General features: G+C 49.8%; 1 protein-coding gene across 4 annotated transcripts; it reads right to left on the bottom strand.

The window, feature by feature from the left end:
- Positions 1 to 3,064: 3,064 nt before the first annotated feature.
- Positions 3,065 to 20,719, bottom strand: KIF18B (kinesin family member 18B). Of its 4 annotated transcripts, none has more exons than XM_072939188.1 (16): positions 20,566 to 20,719; positions 12,925 to 13,251; positions 12,191 to 12,348; positions 11,754 to 11,858; positions 11,439 to 11,549; positions 11,162 to 11,359; positions 10,831 to 11,007; positions 10,107 to 10,181; positions 9,842 to 9,942; positions 9,289 to 9,448; positions 8,781 to 8,908; positions 5,980 to 6,185; positions 5,175 to 5,700; positions 4,115 to 4,204; positions 3,525 to 3,628; positions 3,065 to 3,309 (listed from the first exon to the last, which is right to left on the bottom strand). In XM_072939188.1, exons 2-16 carry the CDS (start codon positions 13,241 to 13,243, stop codon positions 3,275 to 3,277), a joined length of 2,493 nt encoding a protein of 830 aa, XP_072795289.1. In that variant the 5' UTR covers positions 13,244 to 13,251; positions 20,566 to 20,719; the 3' UTR covers positions 3,065 to 3,274. The 4 variants fall into 4 exon arrangements, with proteins under 4 accessions (XP_072795289.1, XP_072795290.1, XP_072795292.1 ...); XM_072939189.1 differs by lacking the exon at positions 20,566 to 20,719 and adding an exon at positions 20,424 to 20,539; XM_072939191.1 differs by lacking the exon at positions 4,115 to 4,204.
- Between the last annotated feature and the right edge of the window lie 85 nt (positions 20,720 to 20,804).

Genomic DNA, 20,804 nt, shown 5'->3' with positions numbered 1-20,804 from the left:
CACCAGCTCTTTAATTGCATTCCCTGATCTGCTCTGCTCCCCACTCCCTTCCATCTCCCTGCCTGACTGCGTCCCTTTGGGAGGGGGAGAGGCGGGGACCAGATGTGTCCCTGGTGGGGAGAGAGGGCTAGCGGGCAGCCTGTTATTTCCAATCCAGTGACCCTCCAAATGGACAGGATGAGCCAGGAGAGGCAGGGCTGCGGGCGAGCCGAGGGGACTCCAGGGGTGAGTTGGAAAACACAACCATGGTCTCCAGGCCGCTGAGGGTGACTCTCGCCCCTTCCTCCCACTACAAACTTCATTGCAAGCCCTCCTGGGTCCCTCTTCACAAAAGAACCATAGAGGAGGGGAAGACAGCCAGGATCCTAACCAAACCTAGCCAAGAGCCAAAGGGACATTCTGGGGAACTTGGAGGCAGATGAGCAGGGAGATATCTGGGAGGCAGGACGCCTAAATTAGCAGCTGCCAAGGAGGTTCCGCATGAAATCCCCTGTGGGAGCCAAGCCGATGGCTGGGGGTGGGGAGGACCCGGTGGAAAAAGCCCAGTCCTCTCCCCTTGACAGGTTCCAACACTGATGGAGGTCTGGGTTTACACTCAGGTGACAAGGACTCCATCCTGAGTCTCTGTGGTGATGGGACCATGTCTTGTTCTGTGTCTGCAGCTCCTGGCACTGAGCCTGATTCTCTGAACTGGGCAGGAATTTGTGCCCAAGGGTGAAGTCCAGACATGAGCTATGGGGCCTGGGGTTGGTGCAAATAACCTGGAAGAGAGAACTTCTAAAGTCCCAGAAGTGGAGAGAGGGGCTCTGCCCAGGGCCCCAAGGTGGAAGAAGCAGGCTGAAACGGAAGGGGGCCTTGGAGCAGGCAGACCCACAGTGGATGGGGGAGCCATCGATTGCCACCTCTCGTGGATGACTCTATGTGAGAACAATCCAATCTCAGAGCCTCATCACTGCCCACAGAGGTCAGCTGAGAGCTTGGCTGTCAGCTCGCTGCCCCCCTCAGCCCCTGCCAGCTCCCCGGACCAGCCAGGCTGCCTCCCCTCAGCCCGACCTCCTGTGATTGAGGGCAGGAGCCACAAGTGCTTAACTTCATCGGCAGAGTCTTTGTACATTTAATGGGTCACCGGAGAGCACATTTTGCACCACGGAGCCACAAATGTTTGCTGAGCGGATGGCCGACTGCAGAACATCCTTGTCAAGAGTGACCTCCTCCCCTTGCGAGCTGCCCCCAGCCCAAGCAGATTCTGCCTCATGCAATGGAGCCTGTGGTGCGAAACTTGCCCTCCTGGCCCTGGTTACCAGCAGCTTTGCCCAGCTCCTGCTGCCTCTGTACTTGCAGGGGTGATGGTGACGATCAAATGAGATAATATATGTGAAGGCCCCAGGAAATGGGGAAGTTATTCAATTTGAGTCCAACCAGTACTCAGTGAGGCCTGCTGAGGTCAAGGCACCACACCAGGCCGCTGGGGGCTACAGATGTGAGGCTGTGACTCCTTCTGTGGGAATCGTGGTATACAGGGGAAAAAAACTCATTATGACTAATTGGGAGGGAGGGCCCGCAGAAAGAAATGATGTCTGCTCAATTCTAACGGGAAGCAGCTTGGTGTCATGCACAGCTCCAGACCCTCGTCTGAATCCTGGTACTGCTACTTGCCGTCTAACTCCGGGCACGTTTGGTTAACCTTTGTCTATTTCCTCATTATGCCGCATAAGGTCCTGGAGTTTCGTGAGATGCCTGCAGCTGATAAAAATGCAGCGGTCTCCTCTCTGCTCCTCCAAAAGGACGTGGAGAAACTGAGTGGGGAGGGCGCCCCAAGTAGAGGGGGAGGCTGCTGCCCCCCTCCACCCAGAGCAGTGAGGACTCATTTGAAATTAGCCACATTATTTACACACCACTCACAAAGTGCTAAATGCCTTTAACGTGTTTGTTTTCAGAAGCAAGTTAAACACAGACTCCTGTAATTTTGTTTACGCTATTCATTCATGCAGCCAGCCACATCTTCCTGGGGAGACAGAGGTAAACTTGGGTTGAATTGTCACAATCCAAATGACAGGAGACGAAAGCCACGAACAGGGGTGGGGAGAGGAGAGCTGGTGGGGGGAAGACTGCAATGGGTTCAAGCAAGTCGGGGCTTAGCTTGGAGCCTGGAGACCACTACGGCTCTCTCCCTGATGGCAGTACTCCAGCAACCCATGCCCAGGCTGTAGGAGGATGGAGCAGGCCTCCGGGTGTGATAGCTTCTTTACCCGCTAAGGAGCAGAGGCCCTCAGCTGAGGATGGGGCTGCGGAGTATGGGGCAACCCTAGGCCCAAACCTAAGGCTGCAGGAGCAGGCAGAGGGGAATGTTTTTTAAACCCAGGAGTTGAGGTCTTGAAGAGTGGGAAGATGTTGCTATCCTACCAAAGTGTACAGAGAGAAGCACACACCAAGGATGGAGATGGTTTATTAATCATTATAATAAAAAAATATATCTATATCTACATATGTGTGTATGTGTATATATATATATATAAATGTATATATGCAGAAATAAAGGATCAGAGGATATAAACCCAAGTATTAACACTTCTTATGTCTAGGACCACCAGCATTAAGGCTGAATTTCCCTTTCTTCTTTACATGTCTTTTTACACTGAGTGTGTATCCTGTTTACAAAAGGGTAAAAATAAGCTTATCTTCACGTGGAAATCAAAGCACCACCATCTGCATCATCACCAGGACTGTGGCATGGGGCTGGGGCTCTTGCTCCAGGCTGGGGGGATGGGGCTGAAGATGCCTGTCTCTCTCTCTTCCTCTCTCCCTCCATCTCTCTCTTGCTCTCTCTCAAACTAGGAAGAGCCAAGCTGGGACTCCCCCACACCCCCATCCCATGCTCATCCCACCTCTACTGCACAGTGGCCATCACTGCACAGAGCCCTGTGTTAGATGGGGATGGGGAATAAAGGCCCTCCAAAGCCACTTTCCTGCACAGAGAGGGTAATAAACTAGAGAGGAAGGATGGCAGCACCTTTTAAAATAGCAACACACTAACACACAAATGAATATATACAGGCTAAGAAGCTGAGTGTAACAAGAGATTGATAAAGAGGGTAAGTAGCAGAATGAGCGGCGGGGGGAAGAGTATTAATAAAGGAAGAGGGTGTTGGCATTAGCTGCTCCGAGTTGAAGACGGTGGGTCAGGGCTCCTGGTGCAGGTGGCTTCAGGAAACTTGGTGGAGCAACTCCCAGCTGACAGTACTCCCCTGACTCCCATCAGTTCCTTCTGGCTCCTCTAGTTTCCAGGGCAGTGGGGACTGGAGGGGAGCTCTGCAGGCCAGTTGGATGGGGGGAAGCAGGGAGTAAAGAGAAAAGTGAGGCTGTGTCCCACCATTCCCCATCCATATCCCATCAGTGTCCCTGAGATACTTGGAAGTCCCCAGGCCCTCCTCTCATCTGGGTCTCAGCCCACCCTGTCTCCTCCTACTTCTGGTCTTCATCAGCCACTGTGGTCCAGACCATTCCTGTCCCCAAATGCCAGTCACCTGGAATTGCCAGGGGCCCAGCTGGCCTCTTCAAGGTGCTGCTGGGGAGGCGGGCGATGCGGCTGCGGCCCCGGGTGACTCCCAGTGACCGGGAGACTGAGGAACTATGGGAGAGAAGGAAGGAAGGTGGGAAGGTCACAGCCATGCCTCTGGACTACAGGGGGCTGGGGGTGGGGGTAGAGCTAGACACCAGGCCATGAGAGCAGGGGGAGGCTGAACACCAACAGGAGCTCTCAAGGCCAGACCTGAAGGCAGGATTGGCAGCAGGGCAAGGGGAGCTGAGTGGGGTTTGGGAGGGAAGTAGTGGTGATGGGGTGGGTAGGCCATTCCTTGGATTACCCAGTGAACACTGAATGTCTCCCTCATGGAGAGGAGGCCTGTGGCCTTTACTAAAGGAGGGAGACATGCTTCGTCTCTAGAATAATCCTATAATAGCAAGAACCAAGTGAACCTCAGTCAGACAACCAGATACTGGCCCTGCTCACTAGACCCCACTGCTGCTGGATCAAGGGGTCCAGAGACACACACACAGGGCTGTAGTTGGTCTGGTGAAAGCTCTTTCTCTGCCCCCGACACTGCCCCAACCTCACCTGACAACACGCTTCTTCTTGCGGGCTGAGGGCCCAGGGAAGGAGGATGCTGGCTTGGGGCCCTTCATTGTGAACAGAGGCATGGGTCCACTGGGGAGGGAGGAAGATGAAGGGAGGCAGATCAGAGGGGAACCAGAAAAGGGTGCCAGCACCTCCTCCCTCCAGCCCCCGCTTGCAGGGCAGGGAGGTTAGACAAGATGACCTCTGAGGTTTCTTCCCACTAAGAGGCGGATTCCCCTCCCTGCCTCACTCGGCCTGGGCTGACAGTTGAGTGACAGGCCTGTTCTGGGAGAACATCCAGATGTCAGTTTCTGGCACATCCGGGGAACTGGAGTTCAAACAATTTCACCCTTCCACCTGCCTGGCTCTGAGCTTATTACTGAGAGGTGGTTGGGGCTGTGGGAGGGATGCAGGGGTGCGGTGGGCATCCTGCCGCCCTTGGTCTCCCGAGTCCAGGTCAGGCTGCCACTTGTACTCGGCCTTGGACTGTCCTGAGCTAGTCACTGTTCCCCTACCCTGCTGTTCCCCTACCCTGCCAGGTGGGCAAAAGGCAAAAGTGAGAGCTTCATTTTCTCATTGAAAAATGCTGAATACAGTTTTCTCAGGATTCCCTTCCCAGTTCCAGCTGCTGGGCTGGAGGGTAAAACCTGGGAGTGGAAGTGGCAGAAACAGGGATTTCTCAGTGGGACACAGAACGCAGAGCAGGCCCGAGTGATGCGGAGGAATAGACAGGGCTGGGCTCCCCTCCACATCTCCTGCTCCCTGCTGACCACCCCCAAGGGCAATCTCTGAGCCACTCATGGGAGTGTCACAGACCAGCACGAAGCTGGTGGCTTTGAAGTCCAGATAAGGCAGGGCCGCCGAGAGAAGCAACACCTCCACAGGTACTGCATGTTTTGCTCTCCTGGGCCTGGATGCTGGTCAGACCAAGGGGAAGAGATGCAGAGTCCCAGCTCCAAGTGTGGGACTGTCTTCCATTCCCTCTGGCAGCACCACTGTTGCACAAGGACCCCTGACTCCCTTAGGGGAGGTCTGGAGGGAAGCCGGAAGGGAGACCCACCTGGGGATGACGGGCTGGTCCCACCTGCTCAGCGCCTGGGGAACACTGTCCCAGCTGACACATTCGTGGAAACCCAGCTTTGAGGGGGGCTCCTCGGAGAGATCAAAGGTGGCATTGAGGTCCCGTGTGGGCAGGGCCAGAGGAGTGGAGCAGTTCTGCAGAGCGGAAGGGCCCAGGGGTACCCGACTTTTGATGACTGTGGTTGGGCAGCAGTGAGTGGAATGGCTGGATGAGGAGGCCCTTCCTCCTGGGGGGGTGGTGGGCCCGAACAAAGGCCGAGCCTCAGGCAGGGACCCCCTTCTCAGGAAGGGCAGGAAAGACTGGCGCTGGCGTTTGGTCCCAGGCTTCGGGGCTGGGGAGCTGTCTGGCTCCGAGGGGCTCTGTCTCCCCCTCTTCTTCTCTGCGGGTCGCCGGGATGCCTGGACTGGGGTGTGGTCAGGCCCAGGTGGGACCCCCAGAGCATGTATGAGGCCACTCATTTGTCTCGCCATGGTCCGTGTCACGGGGCCAGAGTATCCTAGAGGCTCTGGGCAGAGAGAAGGAGGGTGCTGAGCTGAGATCAGGGATTGGCCAGAAGGAAGGAGAATTTGTAGAATTTGGGGAGAGAGACATGGAGACAGGCAGGAGCCCCTGATTCCTCAGGTCTTCATGACTCCTGAGACCTCTCTGCAGAAGTCCATGACCCCAGGGGTCTAGTCTCTGACCGAACTGTAACCCAGCATCTGAGGCCCCAGCCATCCCTCAGCACCAGCTGGGCCTTGGAAACGGCACCAGGAGGCAGAAGCAGAGCAGGGCTGAAACTCACTTGACTCTGAACGCAGCTCCTGAGCCAGAGGCGGCCCTCTGGCTGGGCCAGGCTCCCTCGAGGCCTCTCCTCCAGGCTCAATGTTTTCCTCTTGCACCAGCTGCTGCAGGGTCTCAAACTCTGTGATCATGTCAGGGGTCAGGAGGTTGGCTGCTTGGAGTAGGGAATACTGGCGCTGGGCCAGGCATAGCACCCTGAGGGCCAACCTGGAACAGAGGGACAGGGATTCCCGCTCTGCCTCAGACGGGCCAGGCCAGGTCCTCTCCGCCGAGCACCGGGCCCCATCACTCCAGGTGTGGGGAGAAGCCACGCGGACTGGCCCCCTGGCCCCCTGCAGCCTTGCCTCATCACCCTCCCAGCCGTGGCTCCCACCTTGCCACGACCAAGGCCAAGATGACCACAGGTAACAGAGGGAGGCTTTAGCCGCCAAGTATGTCCCCTGACAGTACCTGGAAAGCAGGGAAAGGGCATTAAGTGGACTCAGAAGGTCTGAGTTTCCTCTCATCTCTGCCACCTACTGGTGCTGTGATCTTGAGTAAGTCTGTCTCGCGGAGGGGCAATGGAAGGTAGCAGCGAAGAGCCAGGCTCAAGGCAAACTAACAGCCCAAATCCCAGCTCCAACATCTCCTAGCTGTGTGATCTCAAATCACTGTTTACCCTCAGTGCCCACAGCCCTAAAATGAGGACGACAGCTACCACACAGGGTCATTGGGACAATGAGATGGGTTATTTTACACATAAAGTGTTTAAAGAGTACTTAGCACATACTAAGCACTATAATGTTAGCGAACTCTTGTTTTCTACAATAATAATAATACCATCTACCTTGTTAGGATAGGAGGAGATTAAATAAGATAGGCCGTGTTGATCTCAGATCTGAGGAGACCCTCAAAAATGCAATCAGTCTGAGCTTTCCACTTAATGATTGGGATCCTGAAAGAGTATGTGTGTATTAACGCACACTTCACATGCACTGAGGGGCTAGTTAAGGGAAATTACAAGGGTAATGCGATTATTGATGTTGTAAATTTAGATTCTAATAAAGCAAATTTCCTTTCTGTGAGGCACACCCATGGTAAAAGGATAAACACAATTACCTCGGTGGGGATTATTCATGGCCAATCATTTATCCCCGGGCAGCACTAGCAGCCTGGACATCTCTGAGCCCCCTCCTCTGCCTTCAGTGTGTGCTCAGGGAACACAAACTCATTTTATAAAGCAGCCTCAAGGCCTTTTTGAAAGAAGGCAGGATAGAAATTAAAAAGGGAACAGCAGAAATTTATTCTATATCTGCGTGCACCACACATTATATGAAGATAAGACCACTGAGAAAAGTGGGCATCTGGGGAGAAATGAACTGACCTGGATGTCAGATGACTGGGGTCTGGCCCCGCCTCTCCCACCCTGTGGCCCCAGCAAATGGGGAGCTGATCTATATCATGGGTTTTCAATTTAGGTTTCAAGAAACTCATCAGAGGATATTTTAGATGGAGCAGCTCTGCTTTATCTGTTCTACATATTAGACCTCAGTGTAACATTTCATTTGAAGAAAGGGCTTTGCTGCTAAAAAAAAAGAAATTCTGAAAAACCACTGAACTGGAAAATCTAAGATCTACTCAGTGCCCTGGTGGTCTAAGACTCTAAATTCAAAAGCCAAAGTCAAATTATTTTTGATTATCTGGTTGTCCGGGTGTTTCCAAGTATGGAGATGATCTAGAATGTCCTGCAGCCCCTGACACTTGGGGTCTTCCAGCACATTTTATTTGTATCTATTATTAGCTCTAAGAAGTAGGCAGAAAAAGGACCATGATGCCCAAATCACAGCCAAGGTTGAAGCAACTTGTCAGAGACCACAAAGCCAGAGGCAAAGCAGAAATGAGAACCCTGGTGTCCTCTCTCCTCAAAATGGGGGACTCCAGGCAGAGAGACCCTGAGTCATCAGTGGGAGCCCATGGTTGTTCCCTGGGGGCCAAGGGGACATCCCGCCAGTGCATCCTTGCCACTCCGGGGCCCTGGGGAGTCAGCAGCAGGAGACAGATAATGAGCCGCTGATTATTCAGGCTGCAGCATTTTTTGCTGAGTCGGGAACAGACACTCCACGACGAGAAATAAAATTAAACAGGCCCTTCTGTCCGGAAGCTTTAAATACTCTGCCTAGCATAAAGCATGCTGGGGAGGGAGGGGTGCAAGGTTGGCAGCAGCAAAGCTAAGTGGCAAGGGATTTATGTTCTGAGGGCCAAGGAAAAAAATACGAGCAGCACCTCTCTGTTAAGCACCGAAAGAACAGTCCAAAAGCCATTTCTCTTTTTGGCTTTGGGTGGTAGTTTGTATTTACTTCTGAGAAGAAATAGCCACAGCCAATCTGTTAATAAAGACACATGGTGAACACCTGACTCAGGAAGGCTGTCCCTTCCGCAGCTGCCCAGCTTCTCTTGGCTGCTCCCCTCTTGCTGAGCGCGGGCAGCTTGGCCCTCAGACTGGAAAGCAAAGCATCAGCCCAGGAACCCTGCCCTAACCCGGCGCTGGCCGGCTGCCCGGATGGAATTTGGTATTTTGCGTCCCTCCTGTTGAGCTGCCAGCTACAAGGAGTAATAAATAGAGATGGTAAATAAACAGAGTAGGTGACAATACCAAATTATTGAAAGCAGGTAAGGGACACTATTGATGAAAAAAGACTTGCCTCTTTAACTAGAGCAGAAACAGAGCTTTTGTGATGTACTTAGCACCAACTCCTGCTGCAAGAGGCCTGGAACCCATTACCTCCCACCTTGGACCCCAGAGGAGAGCAAGAAGACACCTACTGCTTAGAACGGTCCCTGCTCTGGTTCTGTGGTAAGAGGTGGTCGACAACTGGCTTGGGCTGCAGCGTTGGGTCATGGGACCCTGGTGATGGCTGTCTGAGGTTCTGCTCCGGCACTCGGGTTGGAACCTAGAGAGGGAGGGAGTCATATGTAGAGGGATGAGGACGGCCTCCCTCTACGTACGCAGCTCCTAAAACCTGTCCCTCCTCCAAGAGTGGAAATGACAGCTTCTAGAATGACCAGGTCCTGGTAGGGGATCTCTCTCTCCCCATCACTGTCCTCCCTCCCTGCTCCCCTTCTGGTAACACACATGCTCTCTACTTCCAGACACACGGATCTGACAGAATAATTCTTCCTGCACAAGATCTGAAAGGCTCCTAAGGACTGAGATGTAAGACATCTGGGTGGAGAACCCAGGACTGAAGGGACCCATGAGTTGGGGTGAGGGTGGGGACGACACATCTTCTTCAAGAATTTCTTCCAATATTCCATGAGCTCCAAGTCCTACCTCCGCAGCTGGGCCTTCACCCTTGTCCTCTAGGGGCTGCTCCCTGTCTGAAGAGTTCCTTTCCATGACCTTTTCCACTTGGGCCTCTGTCCCCAGGCTTTCCTCTTGAAGGACCACTGACCCTGGGCAGAGCTCTGGGGTGCAGGGCTGGCTTGGAAGGCTAAGAGGGGAAGGAGAGATTTGAGAGGCAGGAAGCAGGGTCAGGTGGGCAAAGCAGGGAAGGGGCAGGGTCTCTGTGGTTCCTGGTGGTACAGAGTCTATAAGTGGGGGATGCTTGGGTAACACATGAGCAGTAGCTGAGGGTGGGAGAAGGAGTCAGGGATTTTCTGGTTTAGGAAACATTGACACCCATCCCTTAACTGCACATTGTTTTGAATAGGAGCTTATAGGAGCTGGAGTGTGATTACTCCTTTGACACAGAGCATTCTAGGTGGCAATCAGGGTGCTGGGTACTGAGTGGGAAGCCCTAACCTCAGGTGCCAGGGCAGAAGCAAGGAGTCCTAGCCCTCCAGAAGCTGGAGAAAGGATGGCGGCAGAGCGGGGCAGAACTCACAGCTGACGTGCAGGGCTGGATTTGGGGGACTGTGGGAGGTCCTGCTGTGGGACCTGGGCTCTTGCCTCATATACTTGGAGTTTCTCCCTCAGGATGGCCACCTGGAAAGAAGCAGCCCAGCCCCCGCCAGAGCCCCAGGTGAGCACAGGAGGCGAGGAGCAGGCAGAGGGCCCTGGCCGCACTCCAGTGCTCTCGTCTCTCGCTCTCCTGCCCCCGAGCCTGGGCGCCCTGCCTCCCAGCCAAGACCCCCAGGCTGGCTCCTCACCTCAGCCTGGAGCTGCTGGCATATGGTGGCGTACTGGCTGATGTGACAGTCCAGGCTGATCACGTTGCTCTTCAGCTGAGATGGGGGCACAGTGGAGGGGAGAAATCTGTTTGCTCATTCAAAGCAGCTGTTGGCAACCAATGGCCAGCACTGCACTAGCACCTCACTCACATTCCTGCAACTCACCCTCACGACTGGGGAAACAGGGAGACTGTGGCTCGCCTAATAGCAAGAGGCAGATCTTGCCTTTGAACCCGAGACCCCTGGCTCCCGGACCAACACACTCTGACCAGGCCAGGGGCTTTGCAGCAGTGACTCCAGGAGTGCCAGAGCTCCCTAGAGGAGGCAGGGAACCTGGAGCAACTCTGCTTTTATCTGTGCTATATGTTGGTGTTTATGTTGTTTTGCCAAAAATATGGGCCTGCTGCTAAAATCAAGTCTGACAAAGATCATGGGTCGACACTCGGCGACTCTCTTATGTTACATCCCTCTTGAGATGATTCTGCTTCAATCACCCCAGTGCTCTGATATTTTAAGGGCGAGGACTGTGTCACATTTGTCACATAGAATTTCCCTGAAGACAGAGGCTGGAGAACTCTTCCCGTGGCCGTGTGGGAATGCTCACTCCAGGTACCAGAGGAAGCCAGGGGGTCCTGTCCCCTCCTCCTGCCAGCTGGGGTCTCCTCCCGCTCCCCTACTCCAGGCCACCCCAGCTGGCACGCACCGAGAGTCTGATCTCCTTGGCCCGGTCGGCATACTTCAGGGTGTTGTAAGTGTCCTCGTAGACCAGGCTGGAGGGGCTGATGGCAGCGATCATCACTGTGCGGCAGTTGCCCCCGATGGAGTCCTTGAGTAGGCGGGTCAGCTTGCTGTCCCGGTAGGGCACGTGAGACTTGCGGCCCTGGGGACAGCAGGTGGGTGTGGGGTGAGGTGGCTGGACCAGACAGACCCAGGCTGAGACTCAGCAGCCTTTGGTCCAGGGCTGGAGGGAGGGAGCCTTGGCTCGGGCACTTGGGCACTGTTCTGGGGAGGACTCTGGCTCTGCGCAGCTTTACCTTTGCGTCGGCCAGGGCATTGAGGACATTGATGAGGGCCAGCAGCGAGCGGTTGATGTTGGCTCCCTCCCGCAGCCGCTCCCCCTTGGCATGGGTGCTGGACGCCCGCTCCGAGCCAGCTAGGTCAATCAGGCTCATCTTGGCCACCTGAAGGGCCTGGGTCAGGCCTGGAACCCGGTCCTGCTGCTTTACAAAGATCTGGGGGCAGACAGCAGGGATGAAGAGGTACTGGGCCTCAGGAGCCCCAGCCTCAGGCTCTGGCCCGTGACACTCTCACCTGGAAGATGGCATGGGAGCGGGAGGAAGTGGCATTGGCGTCAGTGGGGTGCTGCGTGCGGTTCCGGTTTCCCCTGGTCAGCATCCCCAGCAGCTGCTCAGCTGAGGTCGGCTACAGAGGAGATGCGCAGGAAAGGGGCTGTGGTTGCCCCAGCCAGGACTTTCCCCCCAGCAGTGGGCTGCTCTTCAGAACCAGTTACCCACCTGCTATCACCACCACCTCCACCGCAGGATCTACGACACCCCCAAACTGCCTGGTGAGGGGATCCCAGAGGACCAGAAGGGCTGCTCATCCTACCTGAGCCCAATGTCTTACCTGGTGGAAGGAAAGGCCTTGCACCACCACCCCCTTATCAGGGTCCTCACGGATGGCAAGGGGCCCCTTGGGCTCCAGGAGGTCATGGATTTGCTCATTATACACCTGAGGAGAAAGGGGCCAGGGAGAGATGGGAGGGAGAGGCCTGTCAGGAAGCCTCTCCCCTACAGCCCAGGGAGGGCTGAGTCCCTGGGCCGGGGAAGCATGACGAACCACACACCGTGGTGAGGGCACTTCGTGTAATGTTATCTTGTCAGCAGGATGGGCAGGGTCAGTTGGCATGTGGTCTCTCTCCAAGCTGTGTCCGTCCTCTGGGTCCCCATCTGCCCACTCCCTAACACCCTCTCCACAACATACCCTCTCCACTCACTCCCTTTTCAGGTGGCTGTGAGAATGAGGGTTGGGGCTGCCCCATCCTGGGGTGCAAACAGCCCTACCTCCTGGTAACTGATGAGCACCTCGAATCTCTTCTCCTCCTGACGGGCCTCGAGCCTTCTATATAGTTCCATGGTGGTTAGATACATGATGCCGGGGTCCCCCTCTCTTCCCAGCATGGTATGTGTCTTCCCAGCCCCAGTGGCCCCATAGGCAAACACTGCAGAGGAGAGAGTAGGGAGCAGGGTGGTGGCAGGGCCAGATTCGCCTTCTCCAGGGGCTCCCTGGTGCATTTCCACCTGCTCACCCCTTCCTTCCTCCACAAGCCCCTCTCCTTTCCTTCTGCTCGTATGGTTCCACTGCTCCCACCCACCCACTTCCCTGTTCGCACCACAGCTATTGAGTTCTCCATGTCCCTGTCCTGATCCCTCTACAGGTTTGTGAACTTGAGGGCAAAGGAGTCTCCACCATGGGTGGGAGCTTATCCCTTCCTCAGGGAGGCCTTCTCCAGCCTGGGTAGCTTCCTCTCTAGAAAGCCCACAATTCTTTCCCTCATATCACTTAGCTCGGTTTATAAACACACACCTGTGGGTGTGATTGTGTGATTAGTGTCTTCTCCCCCTCTAGACTGTAAGTATCAAGAGGACAGGAACCATATCTGTCTGATCTGCTGTTGTATCCCAGGGCCCAGCAGAGTGGCCCACGCACAGGAGAAGAATGAATGGGGGACCTACAGAGACTGCAAGGGCCAGAGACACCCTCAACCAGTGCCCAGCTGAGGGGGAGGCGGGCTCACCTGAGCAGTTGTAGCCTTGGAGGAAGCTGTCCAGGATGCTGTAGGTGGTGTGCTGGAACACGTCCTGTTGGGTGGCCGCCTCACCAAAGACCCGGTCAAAGACAAACGTCAAGTCTTTACCCTTCTTCTTGGGGCCATCATGGGTGCCACCCCATTTCAGGGCAAGGATGCCCCCATCGGGCTCCTCAGGGTCAAACACCAGCACCCGCTCATCCACCACCTGAACCACAGGCCGCCGCTGACTCTCCAACTCCCGCGGAGTGGGGGGCCGTACCCGCACCACGACCTGCACCATGCTGTCCTCCACCGCCATCACCATGGCAACACCTGGGCAGAGACATGACAGAGATTAGGACCAATCCAACCCCAGGCCTGAGCAGGTGCCCCCTCAGCCTACACTCAGGGGTCTTCTTCCACCTCCTCCCCACAGCTGCTCTCCACTTTATACAAGAGAATAAAAGTATTGATGCCAGCACCAGTAGTTAATAAGTAACTTTCTCACTTAAAATACCATTTTTGCCATATCCAAATGACTATATTTTTCTCCCAAGGCGTATTGCTGGACTTTCTATTATGTTCCACTAATCTGTCTACTCCTGTGCCAACACCACACTCTTCCCACTCCATTCTTTTATAGAAGACCCACCTCTCTCCCACCCAGCTTTCTTTTTCACGATTTGCTTGGCTATTTTCAGTCATTTATTCAGCCTATTTGACTTTAAGAAAATTTTATCAATTCCATTCCCCTTCCCTGAACACCCCCCTCCCAAAAAAATGCTACTGGGATTACAACTGGAATTATAGTAAATTTACATATTTATTTTATATTAAACTTTTTTGTACAAGAAGATGGCTATTGCCTTTGTTCAGATATTTATTTCCCTCAATAATATTTTCTGTCTCTTCAGATAGGTTCTGTAATTGTCCTTTTAACACAATTCCCAAGTACTTTATGGACTTAGTGACTCTTATGAAAGGAACACCCTCCCCCATTCTCCATTTCCAGGTGGTAAATGCTAGTGTGGAAAAACATGACTGATTTTTATATATCTGCCTTATACCCGTCACCCTCAAACTGTCTTATTAATCTCAATTATTTTTTTAATCTTTTTTTTTAAGTTTTTTTGGGGGGGGGTGATTAGGTTAATTATTTATTTAATGGAGGTACTGGTGATTGAACCCTGGACCTCGTGCATGCTAAGCATGCACTCTACTACTTGAGCTATATCCTCCCCCTAAAACTGGTTTTAATTAGAGCTTACTGAGTTTTCTGAGTATACAATTATGGATCAGAAGATCATTTTTTATCTTTTCTTCTCCATACTTACACCAAATAGTTCATTTGTTGTTGATTGCATTCCCTAGAACTTCCAAAACAGTGAATGGTAATGATGCTAATGAACAGCCGTGTCTTATTCTTGATCTTTAAGGAAATGGCTTTAGCGCTTCACTATTTAGATGTTAGTTTTGGACAAATTGTCATTGTCATATTAGTAATTTCATCTGTTCTTATTTTACTCAGAGTTGTTATCAGGGATGTCTAGAATTTTATTTAATGTCCTTTGAGGATCTTCTGATACGTTTATACATTTTTTTCCTTCTTTATTTTGTTGATGTGGTAAATTATTCAATATTATACCTGCTATCAAACTAACTGTGCATTCTTGAAAAAAATCCCACCCTGGCCATACTGAAGTCCAATTTTTAAATGGTCGAATGTGTCAACCTTTTCTTTTATGGTTTTATGTCCTATTTAAGAAGACATTCCTTTCCTAAAGTAATAAACACTTCCCTCATATTTCTAATGCTTTTTCTGTCTTACATTTAGATCTTTATCCAGATGCAATTGTGTGTGTGTGAATGGTATGAGAATATTTCTAAATATCTTTTTTTTCCAAATGGTAAGCAGTTATCTCAAGATTGTTTATTAAATAGTGCATTTCTTCTCCACTAATTTAAATGCCACTTATAACTAAATTCTTATATAAACATGAACTTGTTTCTGGACTCTGCATTCTGTTCTCTCCATCCTTTTCCAGTAACTCACTGTTGTAATAACTGTGGTTCTATAATATATCACCTCATTGTTCTTTTTCTTGGCTATTCTTGGCCATCCTATCTTGTATATGAGTTTAGAATCAGCTTATGAGGTTCTATGAAAAATCCTGCTAAGATTTTAATTGGGATTATTTTGAATTTATAGATTAATATGAGAATGGCATCTTTACAGTATCAAGTCTTCCCATCTAAGAATATTGTATCTCTTTTCATTATTCACAACTTTATAATCTTCACTAAAATTTTATAGTTTTCCTCACATGAGTTTTGTTTATTTCTCGATGGGTTTATTACCGTTTATTGCATAGTCTTTGTTATATTGTAAATAGGCTCTTTTTAAAATTTCATTTTTCTAATTCATTTTGCCAGAACATAGGAAAGTTACTGATTTCTATATGCAGATCTTGTATCTGGCCACATTGTTGAACTTCCTTATTAGTTCTAATAGATTGTCATTGATTCTTTTAGGTTTTCCAATTAAATGATGATATAGTTTGCAAATAATGCTAGTTACTTTCTATTTTTAGCTCTCTTATATTTAGTTCCCCACCCTCCACTACCCATTACGAATGGGTGCCAAATTTTATCAAATGCTTTTTTGGCACTTGCTGAGATGATCACACAGTGTTTCTCCTTTAGTCTGTTAATATAGAGGGTGACATGGATAGATTTCCTAATGTTGCCCTGGTAGTAATTCCAAAAGCTTATTTACCTATTCCCTCTTTTGTTCCCCTCAGATCTCTCTCTATGCCTTTTCCATTTCTCCTTCAAGCCAGCCTACCAAGGGTAAAGATGGAATTTTTGGAATGCAGGAGTCACAGATGTCCTGGAAAAGTTCAGCCCAAGTCTAGGGACATATTAACAAGGGCAAGAAACAAGGGTTGTTCCTGGGAATTATAAATATAAATAGATGAATGCTTTCCTAGAACAGACTAGGTCCTGTTGAAGGGTCATAATTACCAAGGTAATTCAGCAAAGAAACGTGGGATTTCTATCTAATACCGCAGCAAACAACTCATATTTTCCTTGGGGAATGAGGCAGAATTGAGTTAATTTCAAACTCCTGCCCCTCACTTCCAAACTTCTTCATTTCTTCCCCCAACAAAATTAAGATATCAACCAATAATTACCTTTTTAAGTGTGTATAATTAATTCTATTCCTGTCCCAGTAATCAGACTACCACAATAATAAACACAATAGGTAAGTGCCCACTTTGTTAGGGACTGTTTTAAGCACCTTACATGTTTCATCTCCTTTCAACTCCATTGCAATCCCACAAGATATATACTATTATTGTCTTCATTTTTCAATGAGAAAATTGAGACAGAGAGGGTTAAGCAACTTGCCCAAGATCCCAGTGGTAGTAAGCGATCAATCCTGGTTCCAGCCCAAGTGGTCTGACCATGGAGCCTGCTATACTGCCTTATAATGACATTACATATTATGCTCTCATGATCACATTGTTGTAATAGTCCCTCGTGTTTGTATAATAATTATAATCCCTTTATGTAACTAACATTATACATTCTGCAAACACTTTCAGATAAATTGCCTGGACCTAATTTTCAACACTCAGATTGTCTGTCTCCCATTCCCACATTCCCACCCCCAGGGAACCCCACCCTTGTAACCAGAGAAGTGAAGGCAGAGGTGCCTGGCCCCACCCTCTGAGTCTACATTGCCTGCCTTAATGGCAGTCCTAGCTCCCCACAGGGAGGGTCTGAGCTGCGGAGAAGCCATAGAGCAGTCTAACATTCTAAGCAGGAAATTAAAAGGGCACTGGCAGCAGTGTGCACATAACCTTTACAGTTCTCTCCTCTCCGCCTCCTGAGGGCCAGTAAGTCAGACTGTTTGCCTAATGAGATGTTTTCCCTCTTCCAGAGACAGTGCTGGGGGCATGGGATGGGAGTGGGGGAGGGTTACGGTGACACTTGGCGTGGCCGCAGCTAGGACACCTGGGTCCTGGTATCTGCTTTGCCTCTGACTGGTGGGGAGGTCTTTCCACCAGGCACACCACCTCAATGTCATAGCAGCTTCTCTACTTTGAGAGCTAGAGAGAACAGCTACTGATCTGCTCCTGCCCCAGGGGGATGGGAGATTAATGAGAGAACGTTTGTCAAGTTTGCTTTGATCCTCGGTTGGAAAGAGCATTTCAGCCCAAAGTACAAGGGAGATGATTCTTTAATAAGATCTTCAGGGTTCTGAGCCAGCCAGTCACGTCCTGTTTCTAACCCGGGGCAGCTCATTAAAACCCAGAGGCTAGTTCGCTCCTGAGCTGGGGATGGGAAGCCAAGATTCAGTTGTTTTCAGGGTAGACTCCTCTGCCCACCCTCATAAGGACAGGGAGAGTAAGCCCAAGCTCCTCAGAAGCCCCTGGAGAAGAATTTCTGAGGACTTGAGGGGACCTGCCTGCAGACATTGGGAAGTGGGAAGGCAAGGAAGGTGCCTAGCCCTTGGATATGGTACTTTTTTGGGGTTGCTGTAGTCCCCTTCATTGCTCCTTCACAGCTCACACATCATGTTTCTTGTCTTTAAGTTACAAGAGAGCAGGACCCTCTTCTGATATAGTCTGTGCAACCCAGATCCCTAGCACCAAATCCAGCATGCAGTAGATGCTGTATAATATTTATCCTACGAATGAATAAAGGCCAGAGAAAAGCAGTCTGAATCCAAAAGCCTAAAAATAATTAAGATGATAGCAAACACTTATTGAGTACTTACTATGTATCAGGCACCAGGCTAGGTGCTTTGCAAGTGTTTCATTTAACTTTCACAACAATCTCATTCTGTAGTTATTGATAAAATTGTTACATTGTATCAATAACTTGTTACTACTCTACAAAGGAAACTGAGGCACAGGAAGCAAATTGCCATGTGGATGATAAGTAGCAAGGCCAGAACTTGGCTTTGTTCTGTCACCAGAGGTACTACCCTTCATCCTAGGCTGCTCTGCTCTGTCCCTGGGCTTTTGCAACTCCTATGTCCTCTTACCTCAGTACTCACAGAAAAAATGTCCAAAGAACACTGGTGTTCTCTGTGGGTGGTGGTGCGGAGGAAGGAGCTGTGTTCTTTTGTTTTTTGAATAGATAATCATAGGCTCTAACTAATGATAGTTTTGTTTACTCCTTTCTAACCATTTTATTTTTCTTTTTTTATAGCTGTGGCTAGGATCTCTGATACAATATTGAAAGCAGAAATAGTGAGCAACTTGTCTCTTTCCTGATTTTATAGAGAATGCTCCCATTATTTCACTCTTTGTTGGTTTAACGAAATTTAATTCTATTTCTAGTTTACTATTTTTTAAAAATCATAAATGGTTATTAAATTGTATTGAATTCTATTTCTGTGCCTAATGGATTATGTTTTCTCCTTTAATCAGAGAAGTTAATTCCATACTAATTGCTTTTTAATTATAAATATAATATCCTATTTGAGTTATTTAAACATCTTTCCAAAAAAATATCCAGAGGGGAGGGTAGAGTGCATGCTTAGCTTGCATAGCATGCAGGAGGTCCTGGGTTCAATCCCCAGTACCTCTCCTAAAAATAAATAAATAAACCTAATTGCCTTCCCCCCCGAAAAAAAACACACAAAAATTAATTAATTTTAAAAATATCCAAAAGTGGGTTTGTTTCTTTTTCTTTTGTATTTTAAACTTAATTGCTTGTGCAAGGAAAGCCACTGTGGAAAACTGTACGGAGATTCCTCAAAAGACTAGGAATAGACTTACCATAGGACCCAGGAATCCCGCTCCTGGGCATATATCCAGAAAGAACCCTACTTCAAAATGACACCTGCACCCCAATGTTCATAGCAGCACTATTTACAATAGCCAAGACATGGAAGCAGCCTAGATGTCCATCAACAGATGACAGCATAAAGAAGATGTGGTCTATTTTATGATGGAATACTATTCAGCCACAAAAACCGACACTATAACACCATTTGCAGCAACATGGATGCCCCTGGAGAATGTCATTCTAAGGGAAGTAAGCCAGAAAGAGAAAGAAAAATACCATATGAGATCACTTATATGAGGAATCTAAAAAAAAAAAAACCCCAAAAACAAACAAAACATAAATACAAAACAGAAACAGACTCATAGACATAGAATACAAACTTGTGGTTGCCAAGGGGGTGGGGGGTGGGAAGGGACAGACTGGGATTTTAAAATGCAGAATAGATAAACAAGGTTATACTGTATAGCACCGGGAAAAATATACAAGATCTTGTGGTAGCTCATAGCAAAAAAAAAAAGTGACAATGAATATATACATGTTCATGTATGACTGAAAAATTGTGCTCTACACTAGAATTTGACCCATTATAAAATAACTATTACTCAATTTAAAAAAAGTTAAAAAAATAAACTTAATTGCTTGTGGAAATAGAATATGGCTTGTACAATACTCTGATAATTGTTTAGATTTGCCGTGTGGCCAGATAGAGACAATTTTGATAAAGACCTCTAAAAATATAGTACTTGTACACTTTTAAAAAAATGTAAATGGAGCTGGGCTGGATAATATAAAAATCAACAAATGGAAATGCCTTAAAATATCTCTCTGAGGGTGGTGGAATTCAATCATGAAATATGCAGAGAAGGACTGGATACTTTGCCAGTTGTTTGAAGTATGGGACATGGTGATGTGAGAGGAAATAGGAGAGTGATGAGATAGGAGAAAGCAATGTAACATCAAGTAGAAGCTCACACAGAAAACTTGGGGATGCTCTCTTCTGAGCTAGGCTTAACTTCTCTGAGTTTCCCAATCTGTAAAATGTAAATATTAGTATCTTTCCCGTTGGGTTATTGCGAAGATTAAATGAGTTAACTCAAAACTGGTAAGTGCTCAATAAATGTTGGCTATCATTATTAGAACTGATATAATATACGGCATTTTCCCATGATTTCCCATTTTCCCAGGAGAACCAATGTCTGCAGTAAAACCTCCTATTTCCTGTGACACAGACCAGGCTTATCTTTTCCATACCACTTCAGTACCTCAAAGGGTCAAAGCTAAGTGGAGAGGCATCCTAGGCGCAAAAGCACAAGGCCTGGTTTTTCTGTTATGCAGATGTTCTTCGGTTTTCCTCTATCCAATCAAATATTTACTGGGTGCGGTCGTAACTAAGTTACGGTCCCTGGCACAGCTCTGCAATCGGATCTGCATAAATGTACAGAGGGGGTCTTAGCTACACCATACAGATGTGCAGGGAGTCCCAGGACTCAAGTTATAGTGCGCAGAAAGACACTATGCATGAGCAGTCAGACGTTTCCCAGAGCGGATGTACAGAGGGCTGGGCCGTGGTGCAGACGTGCGGACCCAGTCTAGGTCCTGTACAGATGAGCAGAGGGTCCGGATCTCTCGTGCAGGTGTGGATGAAAGCGCCATGCTCCCCGCACCGCCCCCCGCCCTGTTCAGAGAGAGGCACCCAGGACCTGATGGGTCTCCACGCTGCACCTTGGTGTCCCGCACAAAAAAAGGCCGGGGTCCAGCTTCCGCCGCCAGCTGCAGACTCCGCGCGTCCAGACCCTGGAGCAGGAGCTCGCGGGGTCGGCTCCGCCGTGGGCCAGCGCTTACCCTTCGTCGGTTCCCCGCCGCTGGTCGCCGCTCCCTGCCGGGTCCCGCCTCAGCAGACCGGAAACCCAGACCACCGGAGAGCGCCCTGCACACGCACTCCACCCGCGCCAACCTCCGGCCCGCGCCGCGTGTTCAAATTAGTCGGGTCGGCTTATGCGCGCTTCCCATTGGTCCCCGCCCAGATCGCTGATTGGCTGTTTCCTAAGTAACGAAGTACAGCTCGGGTGGCGGGTGCTGTC

Source organism: Vicugna pacos, chromosome 16 (genome assembly GCF_048564905.1).
Source record: "Vicugna pacos chromosome 16, VicPac4, whole genome shotgun sequence".
Classification (NCBI taxonomy): Eukaryota; Metazoa; Chordata; class Mammalia; order Artiodactyla; family Camelidae; genus Vicugna; species Vicugna pacos.
The sequence above is the reverse complement of the archived record's forward strand: the minus strand, read 5'-3'. Positions and strand labels throughout refer to the sequence as shown.